Source organism: Mobula hypostoma, chromosome 9 (genome assembly GCF_963921235.1).
Source record: "Mobula hypostoma chromosome 9, sMobHyp1.1, whole genome shotgun sequence".
NCBI classification, from domain to species: domain Eukaryota; kingdom Metazoa; phylum Chordata; class Chondrichthyes; order Myliobatiformes; family Myliobatidae; genus Mobula; species Mobula hypostoma.
This window is the reverse complement of record NC_086105.1, coordinates 150998945-151018532: the sequence shown is the minus strand read 5'-3', so window position 1 is coordinate 151018532 and position 19588 is coordinate 150998945. Positions and strand designations below refer to the sequence as shown.

The 19588-nt window shown below is 44.2% G+C and overlaps 1 protein-coding gene across 2 annotated transcripts in view; it reads right to left on the bottom strand.

Moving 5' to 3' along the window:
- Positions 1 to 18931, bottom strand: part of rab11fip3 (RAB11 family interacting protein 3 (class II)) — a 173504-nt gene extending 154573 nt beyond the window's left edge. For both annotated transcript variants that reach the window (XM_063059483.1, XM_063059484.1), the window contains exon 1: positions 18281 to 18931. In XM_063059483.1, the coding sequence (XP_062915553.1) occupies positions 18281 to 18607 (327 nt within the window). In that variant the 5' untranslated portion in view covers positions 18608 to 18931. The remainder of the gene's footprint in view (positions 1 to 18280) is intronic.
- Between the last annotated feature and the right edge of the window lie 657 nt (positions 18932 to 19588).

Sequence of the window (19588 nt, the reverse complement as noted above, 5' to 3'; positions counted from 1 at the left end):
TTTAATTTGCCACTTCTCTGCCCATTCCCCTAAACTATCTAAGTCTGTCTGCAGGCTCTCTGTTTCCTCAACACTACCTGCTCCAGTTTCTTTAATCAGGCAGAATTGGGGAGAGGCAGCCAGAAAGCAAAGAAACACAATGAAATTCATGAAAAACCCCACACCACAAAGACAGTCAAACATCCAATGTGCGAGAAAAGAACAAATCATGCAAACAAACAATCCACGGATAGGAACCGCAGAGTCCCTGAAAGTGAGTCCACAGCCACAGAGCCAGTTCAGCGCCCGAGCCAATCCAGGAGCCCAACGGCTGCAGGCCGCACCTGTGGAGCCAGCTTCTGTGAGGCAAGTAAAGCCTCACTGAGTAGCCTCATCTTTTACCCTCAGCCTCGATGCCTTAGTTTTTTAAATCTGACTTGGCATCTCAATCAGCCAAAGATCAGTACATTATCTGCTCTCAGGCCTGAAGTTTCAGTCTTTCCTGAAGTCTGCTCCAGCAATAGCCAAGACAGATGTACCTGCGAACACGGGAGTCCAGTTTGCCTACTATTTCAGGGTATCACAGAAACACCTGGTTGTACAGACGGTTCTAAAGCACATCTTCCAGTGGGAAATTACAGGCTGTGGATTTCAGTGATAGCAATCACAGTGAAGTATTTTTAGTAGAATTGTTAGTAGTTTTGTTAGCTGCCTGCAAAGCTTCACCATGCCTCATAGGCACCATCCTTGCAGAAGATAGTGCTGAAAACATTCCAAGCAAATTCCCGCTACATGACCTTTCCATGCTGTGAAAATAAACCACAAGCAAGAGGTTTCCAATTCTTATTATGATTTCTATTTCTTATCATACCCAAGAAGCTAAGAACTGGCCAAGTTCGGCCACCCCAGTTGTTTATAATCCAACTGCTTGCACCTGGGTGTCCTGTATTGATCCAGCGTCGAGCACATGCTATCCAAGATCACCAGATGAGTGTGCTGCATGTACTACTTCAGATATCAAGGGGGACCTGCACGTCAGTCCACACAGCTCAGCCAGGTGTTATAAAAAGTAGAGTATATTGCCCTTAATTGCGAGACGATTTGCATATAAGAGACATCTTGTTCTAATTATATAACGCCCTAGGGGAGAGCACATCTGGAATAGAGTGCGTGGTCTGATCTTCCTTTTATAGGCAGGGTATACTTCAGGCATATGAGGGCTATAGTTGAGTTTAGAAAAATGAGAGATAATCTCTGTGAAATGTAGAAAATTCTTCAGGGACTTGACAGGGTTGAGATTTTTCCTAACTGGCTGGACTAATACTAATGATTAGGGTGAGGGCATTATAACAAAAGTTTGGCCATAGAAACCAGGGGTGGCATGGTAGCCTAGCAGTTAGCATGATACTATTACAGCTCGGGGAGTCAGAAGTTGGAATTTGATTCTAACACCTAAGGAGTTTGTATGTTTTCCTGGGTTTCATCTGGGTGTTATGGTTTCTGCCCACAGTCTAAAGATGTATCGGTTATTATGTTAATTGGTCATTCTAAATTATTCTGTGATTAGACCAAGGTTAAATAGGTGTGTTGCTTGGCGGTCCAGCTCAATGGGTCAGAAGTGCCTGTTCCACACTGTATCTCTAAATCAATCAATCAATAAGTAGAGCAACAGTGAGCCAGGTTCAATTTCCATTGCTACCTGTAAGCAGTTTGTACATTCTTCCCATGACCACATGGGTTTCCTCCGAGTGCTCCAGTTTCCTCCCACATTCCACGGATGTATGGGTTAGAGTTAGTGAGTTCTGAGCATGCTATGTTGGTGCCAGAAGCATGGTGACATTTGTGAGCTGCTCCCAGCGCATCCTCAGAATGTGCTTGTCATTGATGCAAATGACACATTCACTATACGTTTTAATGTGTTAACAGACATGATAAATAAAACTAATCCTCATCTTTCAGGACAGAGATAATAAGAAATATATTCACCCTGAGATTAGTAAACAATTGATCTGTCCACCCACTATGGAGGGGCAGTTGCTAAGTATATTCAAAGGATGTTAGGATTTCAAGTTCCTGGGCTTCAACATCTCTGAAGGTTTATCCTTGACCCAACATATTGATGCAATTACGAAGAAGGCATAACAATGGCTATATTACATAGGAGTTTGAAAGACTTGGTATGTCAGCAAATTTCTACAGATGTACAGTAGAGAGCATTCTAACTGGTCACATCACCGTCTGGTACAGAAGGACCATACGCACAGGATCAGAAAAAGCTGCAGGAAGTTATAAACTCAGCCTGTTCCATCACGGACACCAGCACCCCAAGCATCGAAGACATCTTCAAAAGGCGATGCCTCAAAAAGGAGGCATCCATCATTAAGGACCCACATCACCCAGGACAAAGCCTCTTCTCATTGCTACCATCAAGGAGTTGGTACAGGAGCCAAAGACACACTCAAACATTTCAGGAACAGCTTCTTCCACACCACCATCAGATTTCTGAATGGAAAATGAACTCATGGACACTATCTCACTATTTTCATTTCATTTTTTTCTCTCTTTTTGCACTATTTAATTGAATTTTTATATACATGTTTGTTAATATAACGTATAGTGTTTTATTATGCACTGCTGCTGTAAAACAACAAATTTCACAACATATGCTAAGGATATTTAACCTGATTCTGATCTTTAGATACCAAAGGAATCAAAGGTGGCTTTATACACACATATATACATACATATATATCCTATAAAAAAGTATTCACCCCTTTTAATTGTCACTAGTGCAGCCCATTGGCTTTACACGTAATTAGTTAAATGCAGAATACTGTATGCAGTCAAGGAGTTTCAATTGAATGTAGTAAAAATACACCTGTATCTGGAAGGTCCAACTGCTGGTGAGTCAGTATCCTGGCAAAAACTACACCATGAAGACAAAAGAAAGCTCCAAGCAACTCCATGAAAAGGTTATTGAAAAGCACAAATTTGAAATTGGATACAAGAAAATTTCCAAGACACTGAATACCCCTTTGCTGTAGTTGTCAATCATCAAGAAATTAAAAGACTATGACATAACTGTAAATCTGCTTGGAGCAAGCCATCCTCAAAAACTGAGTAACAGTGCAAGAAGGGAACTAGTGAGGGAGGCCACCAAGAGACCTGTGACAACTCTGGAGGAGTTACCAGTCTCAGTGGTTGACAGGGGAAAGACAGCGCATACAACAATTGTTGCCTGGGTGCTTCTGGCAAAGAGAAAGCAGTTGTTGAAAAAAAAACTTACATGAAATCTCGGCTACAGTTTGTTGATAGAAGACATGTGGGAGACTCTGAAGTCAGCTGGAAGAAGGTTCTATGGTTTAATGAAACCGAAATTGAGCTTTTTGGCCATCAGACTAAACGCTATGTTTGGCATAAGCCAAACACCACACTTCATCAAAAAAATAATATCCTTACCATGAAGCATGGTGACAGCTGCATCATGCTGTAGGGATGTTTCACTGCAGCAGGCCCTAGAAGGCTTGTGAAGGCAGAGGGTAAAATGAATGCAACAAAACACAAGGAAATACCGATGCAGTTTGCAAGAGAACTGCAACTTTGGAGAAGATTTGTTTTCCAGCAAGACAATGATCCCAAGTATAAAGCTAAAGTCACACAGGAATGGCTTAAAAACAAGCAAGTTGATGTCCTGGAGTGGCCAAGTCAGAGTTCAGACCTCAATCCAATTGAGAATTTGTGACTGGACTTGAAAAGGGCTGTTCACTCACAAGCCCCATGCAATCTGACAAAGCTTGAGCAGTTTTGTAAAGAAGAATGGGGAAAAATTGCAGTGACCAGATGGGCAAAACTCATAGAGACCTATCCACACAGATTCAAGGCTGTAACTGCTGCCAAAGGTGCATTGACTAAATGTTGACCTGAAGAGGATGAATACTTACGCAATCAATTATTTTGTGTTTTATATTTGTAATTAATGTAGATCACTTTGTAGAGATCTGTTTTCACTTTGACACAAAAGAGTCTTTTTTTGTTGATCAGTGTCAAAAAAAGCCAAAACCTCCCAAGGGGGTGTACTTTTTATAGTCACTGAATACTGTACATATTAACAGTACTGCAAAAATAGTGAGGTAAGGTTCATAGACTGTTCAGAGATCTAATAACGTAGAGAAAAAAGCTTTTCCCTAAAACATTGAGTGTGGGTCTTCAGGCTCCTGTACCTACTCCCTAATGGTATTAATGAGAAGAGGGCTGTCCTGGATGGTGAGGGTCCTTAATGATGAATGCTGCCTTCTTGAGGAATCACCTTTTAAAGATGTCCTCGATTGTGCACGTGATGGAGCTCGCAGAATATATAACTCTCTGCAGCTTTTCCCAAATGCGCCACTGATGCTAGTGAGAAATTGTTCCGCAACAGTCTCCTGTCCCAGTTAAGCAGTCCGATCACAGGCACAATCTTTCCATCTTCAGACTTTCCAACAGGAGCTGAAATTTAGCACGATCCCCAATCTGCATTGAGATCAATGAATCCCGTGCCTTTTGGACACAGAACTGCAGCTCAATGGGTTCACCATTCTCTGCAAATAAAGGACAGCTGAGTTTTTTTTTAAAAAGGCTCAGGAGGTGGAATATGCTTTATGATTAACTCATCGTTATGCAAAAACGTGGCAGCTCTGTCTCGATCCTGCTTACACAACCTGGAACATCTAGCAGTCAAATGTCATTCATTTTATCTGCTGAGGGAGTTCTCCACCATCAACCTGGTGGCGGTGTACATTCCACCTCAGGCAGGCTCTGCAGGAGTTGAGCACCATCATCAGCAGCTATGAAACAGCACACCCTGATGCCTTCCCTATCATTGCAGCAGATTTCAACCAGGCCAGCTTGAAGAAGTCTCTGAACACTACCACCAACATATCTCCTATGGAACCAAAGGAGCTAGCACAGTTGACCACAGTTACCAGCATCAGGAATGCTTATCGTGCCATCAAATGGCCACACTTTGGAAAGTCCAATCACCTGGTTGTACTCCGACTCCCAGGATACAGGCAGAGACTGAAGACCACAGCATCAGTGGTGAGAACCAAGACGGTATGGTCAAGAAAGGCAGAGAAGCGCTTATAGAACTGCTTTGAAAGACTCTACCTCTTTCTGCAACTGGAGCCTTGAGTTCCACATCGGAAGACCGCAGTCTTGTGCAGGTTGAAATAACATCTCCTCCTCAATGACAATCAACACAGGCGCTTCTCAAGGGTGCGTGTTTATCCCACTGCTCTACTCTCTCTACACCCACGACTGTGTGGCTAGGCACAGCTCAAATGTCATCTATAAGTCTGCCTACAACTCAACTACTGTTAGCAAAATTTTAGATGGTGATGAGGAATCATACGGGCTGAGATAGATCAGCTGGTTGAGTGGTGTCACAACAACAACCTTACACTCAGTAAGACCAAGGAATTGATTGTAGACTTCAAAAAGGGGCAATTGAGGAGTACACACCAGTCTTCATCGAGGGATGAGAAGTTTCAAGTTCCTAGGTGTCAATATTTCTGAAGATCTATCCTGGGCACAACATATTGATGCAATTACAAAGAAGGCACGACACCAGCTATATTTCATTAGGAGTTTGAGGAGACTTGATATGTCACCAAAGACTCACAAATTTCTACAAATGTTCTGTGGATAGCATTCTGTGAATAGAGGGGCCACTGCACAAGGTCAGAAAAAATTGCAGGAACTTGTAAACTCAACCAGCTCCGTCATGGCCACTGGCCTCCCCAGCATCCAGAAAGGCAGCATCCATCATTAAGAACCTCCATTACCCAGTTCATGCCCGCTTCTCATTGCTACTATCAAGGAGATGGTAGCGGAGCCTGAAAACACACACTCAACGTTTCAGGAACAGCTTCTTCTCCTCCTCCAACTCAGATTTCTGAATGGACAATGAACCCATGAACACTACTTCACTATTTTCACCCCACTCTTTTTGCACTATTTAATTTAATTTTTTTTAACTATTTATTATAATTTATATTTTTATGTATTGCAATAAACTATTGCTGCAAAACAACAAATTTCACATGTGCCTGCGATATTAAACCTGATTCTGATTCTGCAGTCTTAAACATTAGACTAGCTTAATCATAGTTCCACTTCAACTGCCAAAATACGTTGTGCATAAGTAGTGCGATAGCCTAATTGCTACAGGACCAACTGTACATGACCTCAAATGCATCTCAGCTTATTAAAAGTCTGCATTTCTGGTCTTGTAACACTTAAGACCACGCATGCACTCCATGCAATAAGCCTCAGACTGCAATAAATTTAACAATGTGCTGGTGGAACTCAACACATCGAGCAGGGCTAATGTTGGGTTTTGATTGAAAACTTTTGACAATTCCTCCCCCCACCACCACGAAAGCTGTTCAATCCACTAAGTTGTTGCATAAGATTGTGCTTTGCTCCGAATTCCACTATCTATAGTCCCATAGTCATACTTTATGACTTATCACTATGAGACTGTAGATAGTGGAATCCAGAGCAAAGCACAATCTTATGCAACAACTTAGTGGATTGTCATGTCTCTGCAATGAGCACAGTAACACTGTGGTTAGCAGTTAGCACAATTGCTTTACAGCATCAGTAATCACCAGTCAAGGTTTGATTCCCACCATTGTCTGTATATTCTCCCCATTACTGCATGGATTTCCTCTGGGTACTTTGGTTTCCTTCCACACTGCAAATATGAACATATTACGGCGAGTAAGTTGCAGGCATGCTACGATGGAACTGGAAACGTGACAACATTTGCGGCTGTCCACAGCAAAATCCTCACTGACTTGATTTGCCGCAAATATGTTTCAATATGCAAATGATAAATAAAGCTCATCTTTATCTTTTAAATTTTGCAGGTGAAATTATGACTGTCTTTAATTTGCACTGAACACTTGAAGCAATGTAATGTCACAAGATGGAACACTGCACTTACTGCAGGAACAGGACCACACCAGCTTCCTGTAGGAAGTAGATTACTCCAACGCCTTCCCCCAAATGTGAAAGATCCTCAATCCAAAAGTGTAAGGTCTTTGACCTGATCTATTAAGTTTGTTTCACTCTTCATACCCACTGAATGTTTTCAGCGCCAACAGATTTTCAATTACAGGTAGGTCTCAGGTGGGTTTCAAATTCTTTGTCTTTCACATGCACATAATGAAAACTGCAACATTGCAAAACAGGTACACCAAGGGAAAGAAATAATTAGTGAGAGCTAGTACTTTCTGTTGCTTGTTGTTAGGAATCATGACTTGCAGGGTGAATAGCATAACAGCATTGGGCACCACAATAACGTAGTGGTTAACACAACTTGATTACAACTCAAGGAGTTCTGTACATTCTCCCCTTGGAATGTGTGGGTTTTCGCCACGTACTCCAGTTTCCTCCCAGTCCAAACACGTACCAGATGGAAGGGTAATTGGTCAACGTAAATTGTCCTATGATTAGGTTAGCGTTAAAACTGGGGTTGTTGGGGGCTCCAGTTTAAGATGGTGCTGGTGAATCTCAGTGACTTCTGGCTGGTGACTAACAAAACAAGGAAAACAACTCATACTTCGTTAATCACACTTTTCCTGGCAAACAATCATTGCAAGCAATAGTCTATAACTTCCCTTTGGATTTGAAGGTAATTCGATGTGGCAGAACCAAGGCAAGGCTTGGCAGCGGGCCTGTCACCAAGAGTGAGGAAGACCCGAGATTCGATTGATTTAAGCACCATGATGAATCAAGGCAGCAGGTCCAAGCACCAGAGCGGATTGGAGCTATTGAACCTAATCTCTGGACTGTGCTGAATTGGAAAGGTTGGGTACAGGCTGAACGAGGTGGAGGGATCCTGGCCCCAGAGCCAATGTTTGGACATCAATTTAGGAGCTAGGTTAGATTGAAAGGTCAGGGTGTCGGGGCTCAAAGCGAGGGATGGACAGTTCAGATCACTGCTCCACAACACTTACTCTGCTCTGGGCTGAGCTATGGGACTCTCTTTGTGGACTTCAGTTCAGAACGCTATTTGCTTGCAGTTATTGCTTGCATGATGTGTTCTTTTCCTCTGCACGTCTGTACAGTCCTCAGTAGATGTACGTCATGCGAAGCAGCAGCACAATACAGTAGCTCTGTGTGTTTGTTTATCTTAACATTATTTACCATGTTTCTTTCATTTGTTTTGTACTGGTTAGCAATACTATGGAATAACAATGGACATTAACCTGTTTAACAACATTCTCACCATCCTTCTGGCTCTTGGAATACTTTATTCTATCGAGTGCTTTGACTACTGTAGTGGCTACTAGCAGCCAGGAAGCAGCCTTTGTTTGCTCAGCAGAAACTCGATATTCCGGATGAGCTGAGACGGAGATACTGAAGCTGCAGATCGGGGGCAAAAAGCAGCACAAGAGACGGGGATATAAAACATATCTCCCGTCTATCATTATGGAAACGTAAGATCATTAGGAAATAAAATGGAGGAACCAGCAGTACTCACACAGAACGAATATCGGGAATACAGTGTTACGTGATCCACCGAGACACGGTTACAAGAGCAAATCTCAGATTCCAACGCTACTGTGAATGGGCTTTCAACGATAGAAGCAGACAAGAGTCAGTCTACGGTGCAGTAAGAGGAACGGGGGTGGGCTTGCCATGCTTGTGAACAATGGATGGTGTAATCCCGGTCACATTTCTGTGAAAGAACAAATCTGCAATCCTGACATCAAACTGTTTGCTGTGAGTTTGCATGTTTTATCTACCGCGTGAGTTCAACCACGCCAAATTGCTCGTTGTTTACATTCCACCTTCCCGACACAGTTCCAATGCTGCGTGTGACGTCGTAAACACTTCCATCGTTCATTGCAGTATCGGGAGACTTCAACCATGTTTCCTTCTCGACAACCTTACCCGCCTTGATCAGTTTGTTCTTGGATCTCTTGTATGCAAATATTAAAGATGCATATAGCTCCACAGCTCTCTTCCCGCCCCGCCCCCCACCACTTGGAAGATCACATCCTGGTTCACCTCACGTCCTCGTATATGCCCCAAGTAAGCGACAGCTAGCTACCAACAAGATAATAAAGAATTGGGTCTCCAGAAGCCATCAAGCCCTTGAAGGGCTGCTTTGAGGTTACTGACTGGAATGTGCTTTGTGAGCCATATAGGGAGGACATTAATGGACTTATTGCATCACTGGCTACATCAGCTTCTGTGTGGGCACTGTAATATCATGTTTGCTGCTTCCCTAACTACAAACCATGGGTCACCAGTGATGTAAAGACTTCTCAACCACAAAAAGAGAGCCTTTAGATCAGGAGACAAGGAGGAACTGAAATGTGCAGAGGGAATAAAGGAGAAGATCAAGGTGGCTAAAGAGGAACACAGGAGAGAGCTGGAGAACAAGCCTGGGCAGGGTAGCACACAGGAGGTGTGGAGGGGCACAAAGAACATCACTGGCTTCAATCTGCTGAGCTGTAGAGCCTCGGAATGCAGCTGGGAGTGGGCTAATGAGTTAAACCAATTCTTCAATAGGTTTGACAATTGCCCTCCTGTTCACCCCCCCCCCACCACACCAGTCCAGGTGCCGAGGCACCCAATGCTCCCTCACCACCAATGCCTCCCCTCCTCCTCTCTCCAGTTCAATATATGGATGAACTACAGAGGCTACTACTGTCTACATCTCCTCCTTGCCCTGCACCTACCAACCACACCTCCACATACCAAGTGCTATCGTCCTGATCTTCGCCCCCACCTTCCACCAACTCCCCAGTCATCGTGGACTCACCTTCACTACTGAGCAGGTGAGAATGGCTCTGGGGAAGCTCAGACACGGAAGAGCACTGGGACCGGATGGTGTGAACCCCAGGGTTCTGAAGGAGTGTGCTGAGCAACTGTGTGCAGTTCTCCAGCACATTTTCAATCTGAGTCTCAGCCCGGATAGGGTCCCGACTGTGGACAACATCACATGTGGTCCCAGTACCCAAGAAGGACCAACCAAAAGTCTTGAATGACTACCGTCCAGTGGCCCTGATGTCACACATCGTGAATAGTCTAGAGAGGCTTGTCCTGGCTCGCCTCTAATCCCTGGTCAGATTAGCCCTCAACCCTCTGCAGTCTGCATACCAGGTGCACATTGGGGTCAACGATGCTGGCATCTACCTGCTGAACAGAGCCAACTCCCATTTCAATAAGAGGGCAGCACTGTCTGGATCATGTTCTCAAGTGCCTTCAATACCATGCAGCCCTCATTGCTGGGGAAAGCCCTGTTCAATGGAGGTTGGCACTTCCACTGTATCCCGGGTGTTGGACTACCTGACTGGCAGACCAGTTTGTGCAGCTTCAGAGCTGTGTGTCAGACATGACTATAAGCAACACTGGAGCCCCACAGGGGACTGTACTGGCCCCCTTCACGCTTATCCTGTACACCTCAGACTTTAGGTACAACACTGAATCGTGTCATCTGGAGAAATTCTCTGATGATGCAGCAATAGTTGGATGTATAAAGGGAGGACGGGAGGATGAATACAGGGTCCTGGTGGAGGACTTTGTCAAATGTGCAAGCTGAATCATCTGCAACTTAACATCGGTAAGACAAAGGAGATGGTGATGGACTTTCAGAAGACGAAGTCTGCACTGCTCCTTGTTACTATTGATAGTGTGGTGAAGACCTAGGGGCTGGGGGTGCGCCTGGATGACAAACATGAATGGAGCACTAACACAGAGGGCCAGAGTCAACTCTACTTCCTAAGGAGACTGCGGTCCTTTGGAGTATGCAGGCCTCTCCTTCACATGTCTACCAGTCTGTTGAAGCCAGCACTGTACCTCTGAATAAAATTTTTAAAATAAAATAAATGACCACGTTTAACTAAAACAAGAACCAGTCTTCAGGAAACAAAACACAATGTATACTCAATTCAACTTCCAACTTTATGGGTAGTGAAACCGATCGGGTGTGGAACATTGTCTATCCCATTAGAACTACAAGGGGAAAGACAATAGATGAATGTTCCTGCTACGAGCACATTGTGAAAGGTGTGTCTCTGCCACGAAGTGCACAGTTCAGGGCAGAAAATCTGCTTTGCCATTTAACCTTTGGCTAGCTGTATAATTCATGGAGCTATCCCTCAACACTGACAAAAGGTGTCCATTTTGGCTTATGGACAAACATCTGACATCAATATCGAATATTGAAAGAGGTACGGCTATTTGGGACGTGCTGTCACTGTAAATTTACCAGACTATATTCCAAATTTTAGAGGAGGTGAGTAAAGCATTGAAACTATAGTTAATTGTTTATTGTTATCTTTAAGTATAAAACATCGTGTCAGGAGAGTGAAATTCTTTTTTCTCCTGGACACTCTCGCCCTTGGAGGTTTGCTGTATGAACAAACACTTCCATACAGTTACAGCTTTTGGTGTGGTTCAGGTTTAGTCAGATACACCATCTGCCATTCCTGGCCTCCTGTATCCATAGGTAACTGAGATTGTTGAAGAGGTATTATAACTCAGAGATCACTGAAGCTATCCACTACACAAGCAGATTGTTACTGCAGCAGTGAACCCATGTTGAACTTCAGCTGAGAGGGGCTGAGATGAAGCCACAGAGACCTGGGCAAGACAGCAGACCTACAGTCCAGCCGTATTTATTTTATCTATGGGAAAACAAAATTTAACTCTGTTTTGTTCACATAATGTAACCTGGACCCATAACACTTCCTCACTGATCAAGAAGGCACAGCAATGTCTACAATTTCTGAGGAAATGGACGTGTGCAAGACTCCCCAACTCCATTTTAACAACTTTCTATGGGAGCACCATCGAGAGTGTCCCGTCTGGCTGCTTCATCATGTGGTACGGAAGTTGCAAGGCATCAGACTGCAAGACCCTACAAAGGATAATCAGTGAACTGTTTACCTGTGCTACACCCTAAATGCATTTTGAATTATATTTTATTAACTTATTTATGGTAACATTTTGTTTTGTGTTCTATGTGAGATTTATGTTGTGTGGGTGAACCATGGTCTAGAGGAACGTTGTTTCGTTTGGTTGTATACATGTACAGTCAGATGATAATACACTTGAATTTTCAGATATCAGAACAGTCTTTGGTCTGAAATCGCAGTTGTTTCTCTTTCCACAGATGTGGCCTGACATGTTGAGCATTCCCAAAATTTTCTTCCTTTAGATTTCTGGCTTCTGTAGTTTCTTTGAAACCTTGAATTTTTCTGGATTCATTTGTCAAGTATTTCAAGGTTCTTTTCAAAAGTACTTATTGTATGATCAAAATAGCTCCAAAACTTACAACCAATGCACAGCATTTAACAATAAAATCAGCAAAAGGAAAGACATGTGTTTCAATGTAGTTCACAGTCACCTATGCTCCCTACCTTTCCAGTCCTGATGAAGGGTTTTGGCCCAAAATATTAAATATCTATTCCCTTCTACAGATGCTACCTGACCTGCTGAGATCCCCCACCATTTTGTGTGTTGTTCAAGATTTTCAGCATCTGCAGAATCTAAAAACGCAAACACGAGGAAATCTGCAGATGCTGGAAATTCAAGCAACACACACAAAAAATGCTGGTGAATACAGCAGGCCAGGCAGCATCTATTGGAAGAGGTACAGTCGGAGTCCTGACGAAGGGTTTTGGCCTGAAACATCGACTGTACCTCTTCCAATAGATGCTGCCTGGCCTGCTGCGTTCACCAGCATTTTTTGTGTATGTTATCTGCAGAATCTCTTGTGTTTATGGTTAGTTAACAAACTTGCACTGAGATAGCAAAGTGTTTCAAGCTGCTTCACAGAAGCATTAATAAAATGCTGGACTGCACTGGATCTTGGGGTAATTGACCAAAAGCTTGGTAGTGCAGGTTTCAAACAGCACCTCAAAGGGGGAGAAAGGGGAAGAGATTCAGAAATTATCGGTTGCAATGTAATGTTCATCTTATTGTGGCCATTTTGTTTAATTGATTCTATGGTGTTTCTTTGTATTTACAGTGAATGCCGGTAAAAAAAATGAATCTCAGGGTAGTATATAGTGATATACATATATTTCGATATTGAATTTATTTTGGATTTTTTTTTGGTGAACAAATTAGAAATACTCAAGAGCCAGAAGTGGAAGTGACAGAGACCTTCCAGAGTGCCCGGACAGATTTTGCAGAAACAGAATGTATTGGCATTAAATCTTAAAATTGAACAACTGACACTGCTTAATTGGACACCGGATTGTCAGTGAGTGCAAGGGTGATGGACAAAATAGATTTGGAATGAGTTAAGAGCAGAATTTTATCTGGTCTTAGAAAATTTAAGAGGTATGGAGGAGGGCAACAGTGTCACATTTGAGGTGATGAAGTCATTCATGGGGATTTCATACTAGTTGAAGTTGGGGCAGTGGGGGAGGGGGGAATTGGTTTAACATGATGCAACTGGACACAGTAGTCATAACAATGACCACAAGTTTACTCTACATATTCAAGACCAAAGACCTTCTGAGAATCACATTGGAGAATTAGTTCAACCGTTGGAAAGAAAGACAGGAAAGATTAACCTCCCATATTTAAAATAGATACAGTCATGTCAGTGATACACACTAGACTGTTCTCTCATTTTTGATACTATTAACCAGGAGAACTGAGCAATATATCCACCGTAAGCATTACTGGAACAAGGTACATTGCTACAACTATTTGCCTAATCTATGCCGTACAAATGACAACTCTGTGATTCAATATCCTTAACTAAGGACAGCCTGAACCTCCCTCCCACTCTATTACAAGGATGAACTCCAGTTGCCAGGACTTGAGTTATATGGAAAGGTTGAATAGGTTAGTACTTTAATCCCTGACTGATAGGATAATGAGGGGAAATTAGATAGAGGTATACATAATTATGAGTATAGATAGAGTAAGCGCAAGCAGCTTTTTCCAGTGAGTTTGGGCGAGACTAGAACTAGAGGTCCTTGCTTAAGGATGAAAGATGAAATATTTAAGGGGAACCTGAAGGAGAACGTCTTCAATCAGAGGAGTGCAAATGTGGAACGAGCTGCCAGTGGAAGTAGTGAATGTAGGTTCATTTCAACATTTAAGAGAAATTTGGACAGGTATAGGCATGGACGTGTATGGCCAATGGTTCTAGGCAGACTAACAGCTTGGCACAGACTAGATGTGCTGCAGGCCTGTTTCTATGCTGTAGTGCTCTATCACTCTACATTACAAATTTGGTTGTCAAGTTTGCTGGTCAGGCATTCAGTACTGATGATGGGATGTGATGGGGGAACCCCTTTTCCTCCCCGGATGCCAAATTCCTACATACATACGCTAGATCCAAATACATCAAGTTTATTGTCATCTGACTGTACTCAGACTCAACCAAGCAATGTTCCTCCAGACCACGGGGCACCCACAAAATATACATCACACACTGCACGTGAAACAAATATTAACATAAACAAGTTCATGAAATAGAATTCAAAATTCATTGTAGTGTGCAGCACAGATAAACAGTAAACTCCTAGTCATAGCCATACTTTATTGATCCCGGGGGAAATCGGTTTTCGTTATAGTTGCACCATAATTAAACAGTAATAAAACCATAAATAATTAAATAGTAATATGCAAATTATGGCAGGAAATAAGTCCAGGACCAGCCTATTGGCTCAGGGTGTCTGACCCTCCAAGGGAGGAGTTGTAAAGTTTGATGGCCACAGGCAGGAATGACTCCTTGACGAGAGTAACGAGACCTCGATGGTGACAAGGTATTCATTAGTTGCACAGCCTGAGGGAAGAAGCTGTTACCCTTTCTGGCAGTCCTAGTCCTGCTTACTCCTGTACCTCCTTCCTGACGGTAGTGGGTCAAAAAGGATAGCCAACGATAACCATACTATAACCAAGGCTAAGTTTCTCAGTAGGGATCTAAATTGTTACACAACTGTATTTGAAATAATAAATAACGTCCTTGAAAATGGCATGGCCTCCTCCTTCTGTTCATCATTAATGTCTCTGAACCTCTCAGATTAGGTTTCTGAGCAATGGCTCTGATCACCAACCGGCCAATGGCTCTAATCAACCAGGAGCACCCTCTCTTCTGAGCTGGTCTGCGGCCACTGTCATAACCGTGCACTTAGAATGTATCAAACAGACATACGGCACGACTTGCAGTCCATCTTCATATCACTGCTCATTTCCTGTCCCAGTCTATCTATATATTTGCTACTCAAAGATCAGATTATCGCTGACAGTTCTTCCACCCACCATAAACCTGAAGATATTCAGCATTTTCTGCAACCGGTTCTGACCATTCAAGATTCCAGATTCAAGATCCAAGAGTGTTTAATGTCATTTCCGGTACAAAAGTGCAAAGGAGAACAAAATAATTATTACTCTGGATCTGACGCAGCACAAAAAAACACAATTAATATAAGTGCACAAGTTGACTTATATAGATAGATTGATTGTATGCCCATAAAGTGACACTAGGCACAGGAGTGTCTGTACGCAAGGTGACTGACAGGAAATGATGAAGTAGTGGGGGTGGGGGGTGTGGAGGGGTGGCTTAGTGGGGACGATGCATTATCTTTTAAATACTGTGTTTTCATTAAAACTCCACATCTGCGGAGTATCACTTAAAATCCTCCAGGCCCTTCTTCAACACCACCCCCACAATCTACCACGTTTAATTCTCACTGTGAGATTTAAAATTTCTAGAGCTGCTCCTACAGGCAGCATCTTTCACATCAACAAAAGCTTAAATGAGGCATCCGGAGAACAAAAACAGCAAACCACTGCTGACACAGCCAATTAACGCAGCCAAATGCTATTAAAGGTACCAGTAGCATCATGAAGGATCCCACCCACCCTCCTCAAGCTCTGTTTGTCCCACTCCCAACAGGGAGAAGGCTATGTAATATCCACACCAGGACCACCAGACTCAAAAACAATAACCTTCCCCAAGCAACATACATCAAAGTTGCTGGTGAACGCAGCAGGCCAGGCAGCATCTATAGGAAGAGGCGCAGTCGACGTTTCAGGCCGAGACCCTTCGTCAGGACTAACCTCCCCAAGCAGCAAGGCTGGTCAACACCTCCACCCACTAAATGACATTAAACAATCTTGAATTATATCTAAGAGGTATGGTTCATCAGAGGCACACCAAAGATGTGTGCAATCCCACACTGCAGATTTAAACCCAAGTTTCTAAATTAAGCAATTAGTTTCTGCTCTTACAGAATGGATAAACAACACATTTCAAGAAGTTAACCCACATGCACATAACACAAACTGCTGAAGCTTTATAAGGCATTGGTCAGACTGCACACGGGATATTGTGAGCAGTTTCTCATCACTTATCTAAGAATGAACATGCTGACATTGGAGAGGGTCCAGAGAACATACATGAAAATATTTCCAAGAATGAAAGGGTTAACGTATGAGGGGTATTTGATGGGTCTGGGCCTGTACTCGCTGCAGTTTAGAAGAATGAGGGGTGATCTCATTGAAACCTATTGAATATAAAGGCCTAGATAGAATGGATTGGAGAGGACGTTTCATATAGTGGGGGGGTCTGGAACCAACGGGCACAGTCTCAGAATAGAGGGATGTCCATTTAGACCAGAAATGAAGAAGCATTTCTTTAGCTGAGGGTGTTAAACCTGTGGAATTCATTGCCACAGACAGCTGTGGAGGCCAAGGTATTGGGTATATTTAAAGCTGAGGTCAATAGGTTTCTGATTAGTCAGTATGCCAAAGGTTACGGGGAGAAGGCAAGAGAATGGGCTGAGAGGAATTCCTCCTCTTGCCTTCTCCCCACAGAATGGCAGATCACACTCGATGGACTGGATGGCCTAATTCTGCTCCCGTGTTGATGGTTTTAAACAGGCCCTTCTACACTAACCATCCACTATCCAGGTAATCTACAGAGACCCATCTCTCAATCCAACAACCAGCAAAGAAAAACGCTCCCCTGGTGATAATCAAAAAGCTACGAACAAAAAAACTGACTTCAACAAGTACGTAGAACAATTAATCATGCTTCCCTAACACATAACACCACCAATTTCCATTTTTACAAAGTGTGAAGTTTGCAGCTGCCACTCCACCCACAGAAATGCCTGTGCTGTGATGCACTCCTGCACCGTGTCAAATTAACCAGGCACCCGTTAACAATGAGCCTGTGGCCTCAGGAATGTGGTCAGCAAATCCACAGACAGACTGAACATAGCTCCTGTTCCAGGGAACCAGAATTATTGTCATGAAATATGTCGCTTTGTGGTAGCAGCACATAACAATAACCAACTATAAATTACAACAAGTAGATAAAAAGTTAAATTAAATAAGTACTGGAACGAGAGAAAATATAGTGAGGCAGTGCTCAAGGAGGGTTCATTGTCCATTCAGAAATCTGACGGCAGAGGGGAAGTAACCGTGATGGTAGTAATGAGAATTGGGCATGTACTGGGTGATGAAATAGACCTTTAACATCAAGCTCAAGTTTCCGGATAGATCAATCAAAAATAGTCTTCCTAAGTTTCAACCAAGATGTCTCATTTATTTGCAGAGCCTCTAGTGCTGATCACCAGGTTTCTCACTGCGACCATCAGGGAGGAGCTACAGGAGCCTGAAGACACAAACTCAACGTTTTAAGAACAGTTGCTTCCCCACCTCCATCAGATTTCTGAATGGACAATGAACCCATGAACACCATTTGCTTCAGTCTATTTATTTTTTACATATATGTATACACACACTTACTTTAATTTAGTTTTTTTGTAAAATATTGCAATGTACCGCTGCCGCAAAACAACAGATTTCACGACATATACCTATGATATTAAACCCGATTCTGAGACACAGGGACGGTGACGGCGGCGAAAATATCCTCGCAGATGTATCCCGTGACAACTCGGAACCCGGACGCAAAAATAAGGACTGTTTTTTTCTAGAAAACACTGTTACATCAAAAGGTCCTAACATAAGGTTGCATTGAAGAAAAACATTCACACCTCCCGTTCAAAATTAGATAATTTTGTTTACCAAGATTATGCAACAATGACCTAAATAACTGGCTGGAAGACAAGACGATAAACATGTTCTACAGCTCCTTATGAACGTGTCGTTGATCTCAATTTGCTGGCACTCTGGATGTCTTTGCCCTTCAAAAGCCGTTAGATGCGCGGATTCGAGCTTTCCCTCCATCCCTCCCTTCCCACGCTGAAGGTGATTTACAGGCAGAATCTCCCCATATTCCCAAGCCCACCAGTCGTCCTACCTGCTCTGCTCCATAGCTGCTGGCGATCTGGCAGAAGTCCTCCAGCCGGATGAGTCCTTCCCCGGCCAGGTCAAACATGTCAAACACCACCCGCAGCCTCTCGTATTCTCTCGATTCGTCTTCCTCAAGCTCGGGGGGCTGGAACACTATCGTGGGGCTCTCATTCCCCTCGGGCCCGGGGGGATGGAACCCTATCCCGGGACTCTCACTCTCCTCGGGCCCGGGGGGATGGAACGCTATGCTGGGGCTCTCATCCTCCCCAGGCCCGGGGGGCTGGAACACCGACCGCGGGCTCCCGACCCCCTCCGGCCGGGGGACAAGTTCCATGCCCGACGCAGCGCCGCCTCGATCCCGATCACTGGGGATCGGGCCGCTCCATGTGGGCGCCGGTGCCCGGGCTCAGTTCAGCTCGGTCTCCACACGCCCCTCACTCCGGGCCCTGGGCTGACGGTCTCCACCCGCCCCTCACGAGGGACCCGGGATCTCGGTCTCCCCCGGCTCTGAAGCCCGTTGTCGCGGGCCCCAGACACCGGCCTCTCCCTTCACTCGAGGACCCCGGACCCCGGCTTCTCCCTCCACTCGAGGACCCCGGACCCCGGCCTCTCCCTCCACTCGCGGGCCTCGGATCCCCGGCAGTTCGGCACTACAATCGCTCGACTCGCAATGACGTAATGTGCCTCCCAGCGCGCCCGCGCGGCCCTGGAGACGCTGCATAGCAACCGTGTGCCGCATGCGCGGCCGGCGGCTGGAAATGGACATGCGCGTTGCTACCAGCCGGCGGCTGGAAATGGACATGCGCGTTGCTACCAGCCGGCGGCTTGGTTACCGGACCGCGTGCGGCGTCGCCGTTCGTCCCTCATGGGCTCGGCCGAGGCGGCAGCACCGCGAACTACCTTCCTTCAGAGAATGCAATGAAACAGGCTCGCACTGCAAAGATTACAAAAGTTGTGATCTCCAAAGAGAAATGCCCAGATGGATTCAGTGCAGATTCCAAGATATCAAAGTCGAGTTTATTGTCACATTCACAATAGCGTGTGTACAGGTGCAGTTAACAGCTTAGTTCTCCTTCTTCTTCTTGTTTTACGGCGGTTGGCACCCAGCTTAATGGTTAGTTGCAGCATAAAGGCTGATTTATACTTGTGCGTACTAGGTTACGCTGTAGCCTACGCCGTTGTGAACATTTATACTTGTGCGTTGGTGTGTCTGCGCAGCTCTGCAATTCACCGCCAAAATGCTAGTTGGCGGTGGGTTTCTATGCCACTGTGTTGAGTTTCTTCATGTTGAAACTCAAACTTCCAACAATGGCGA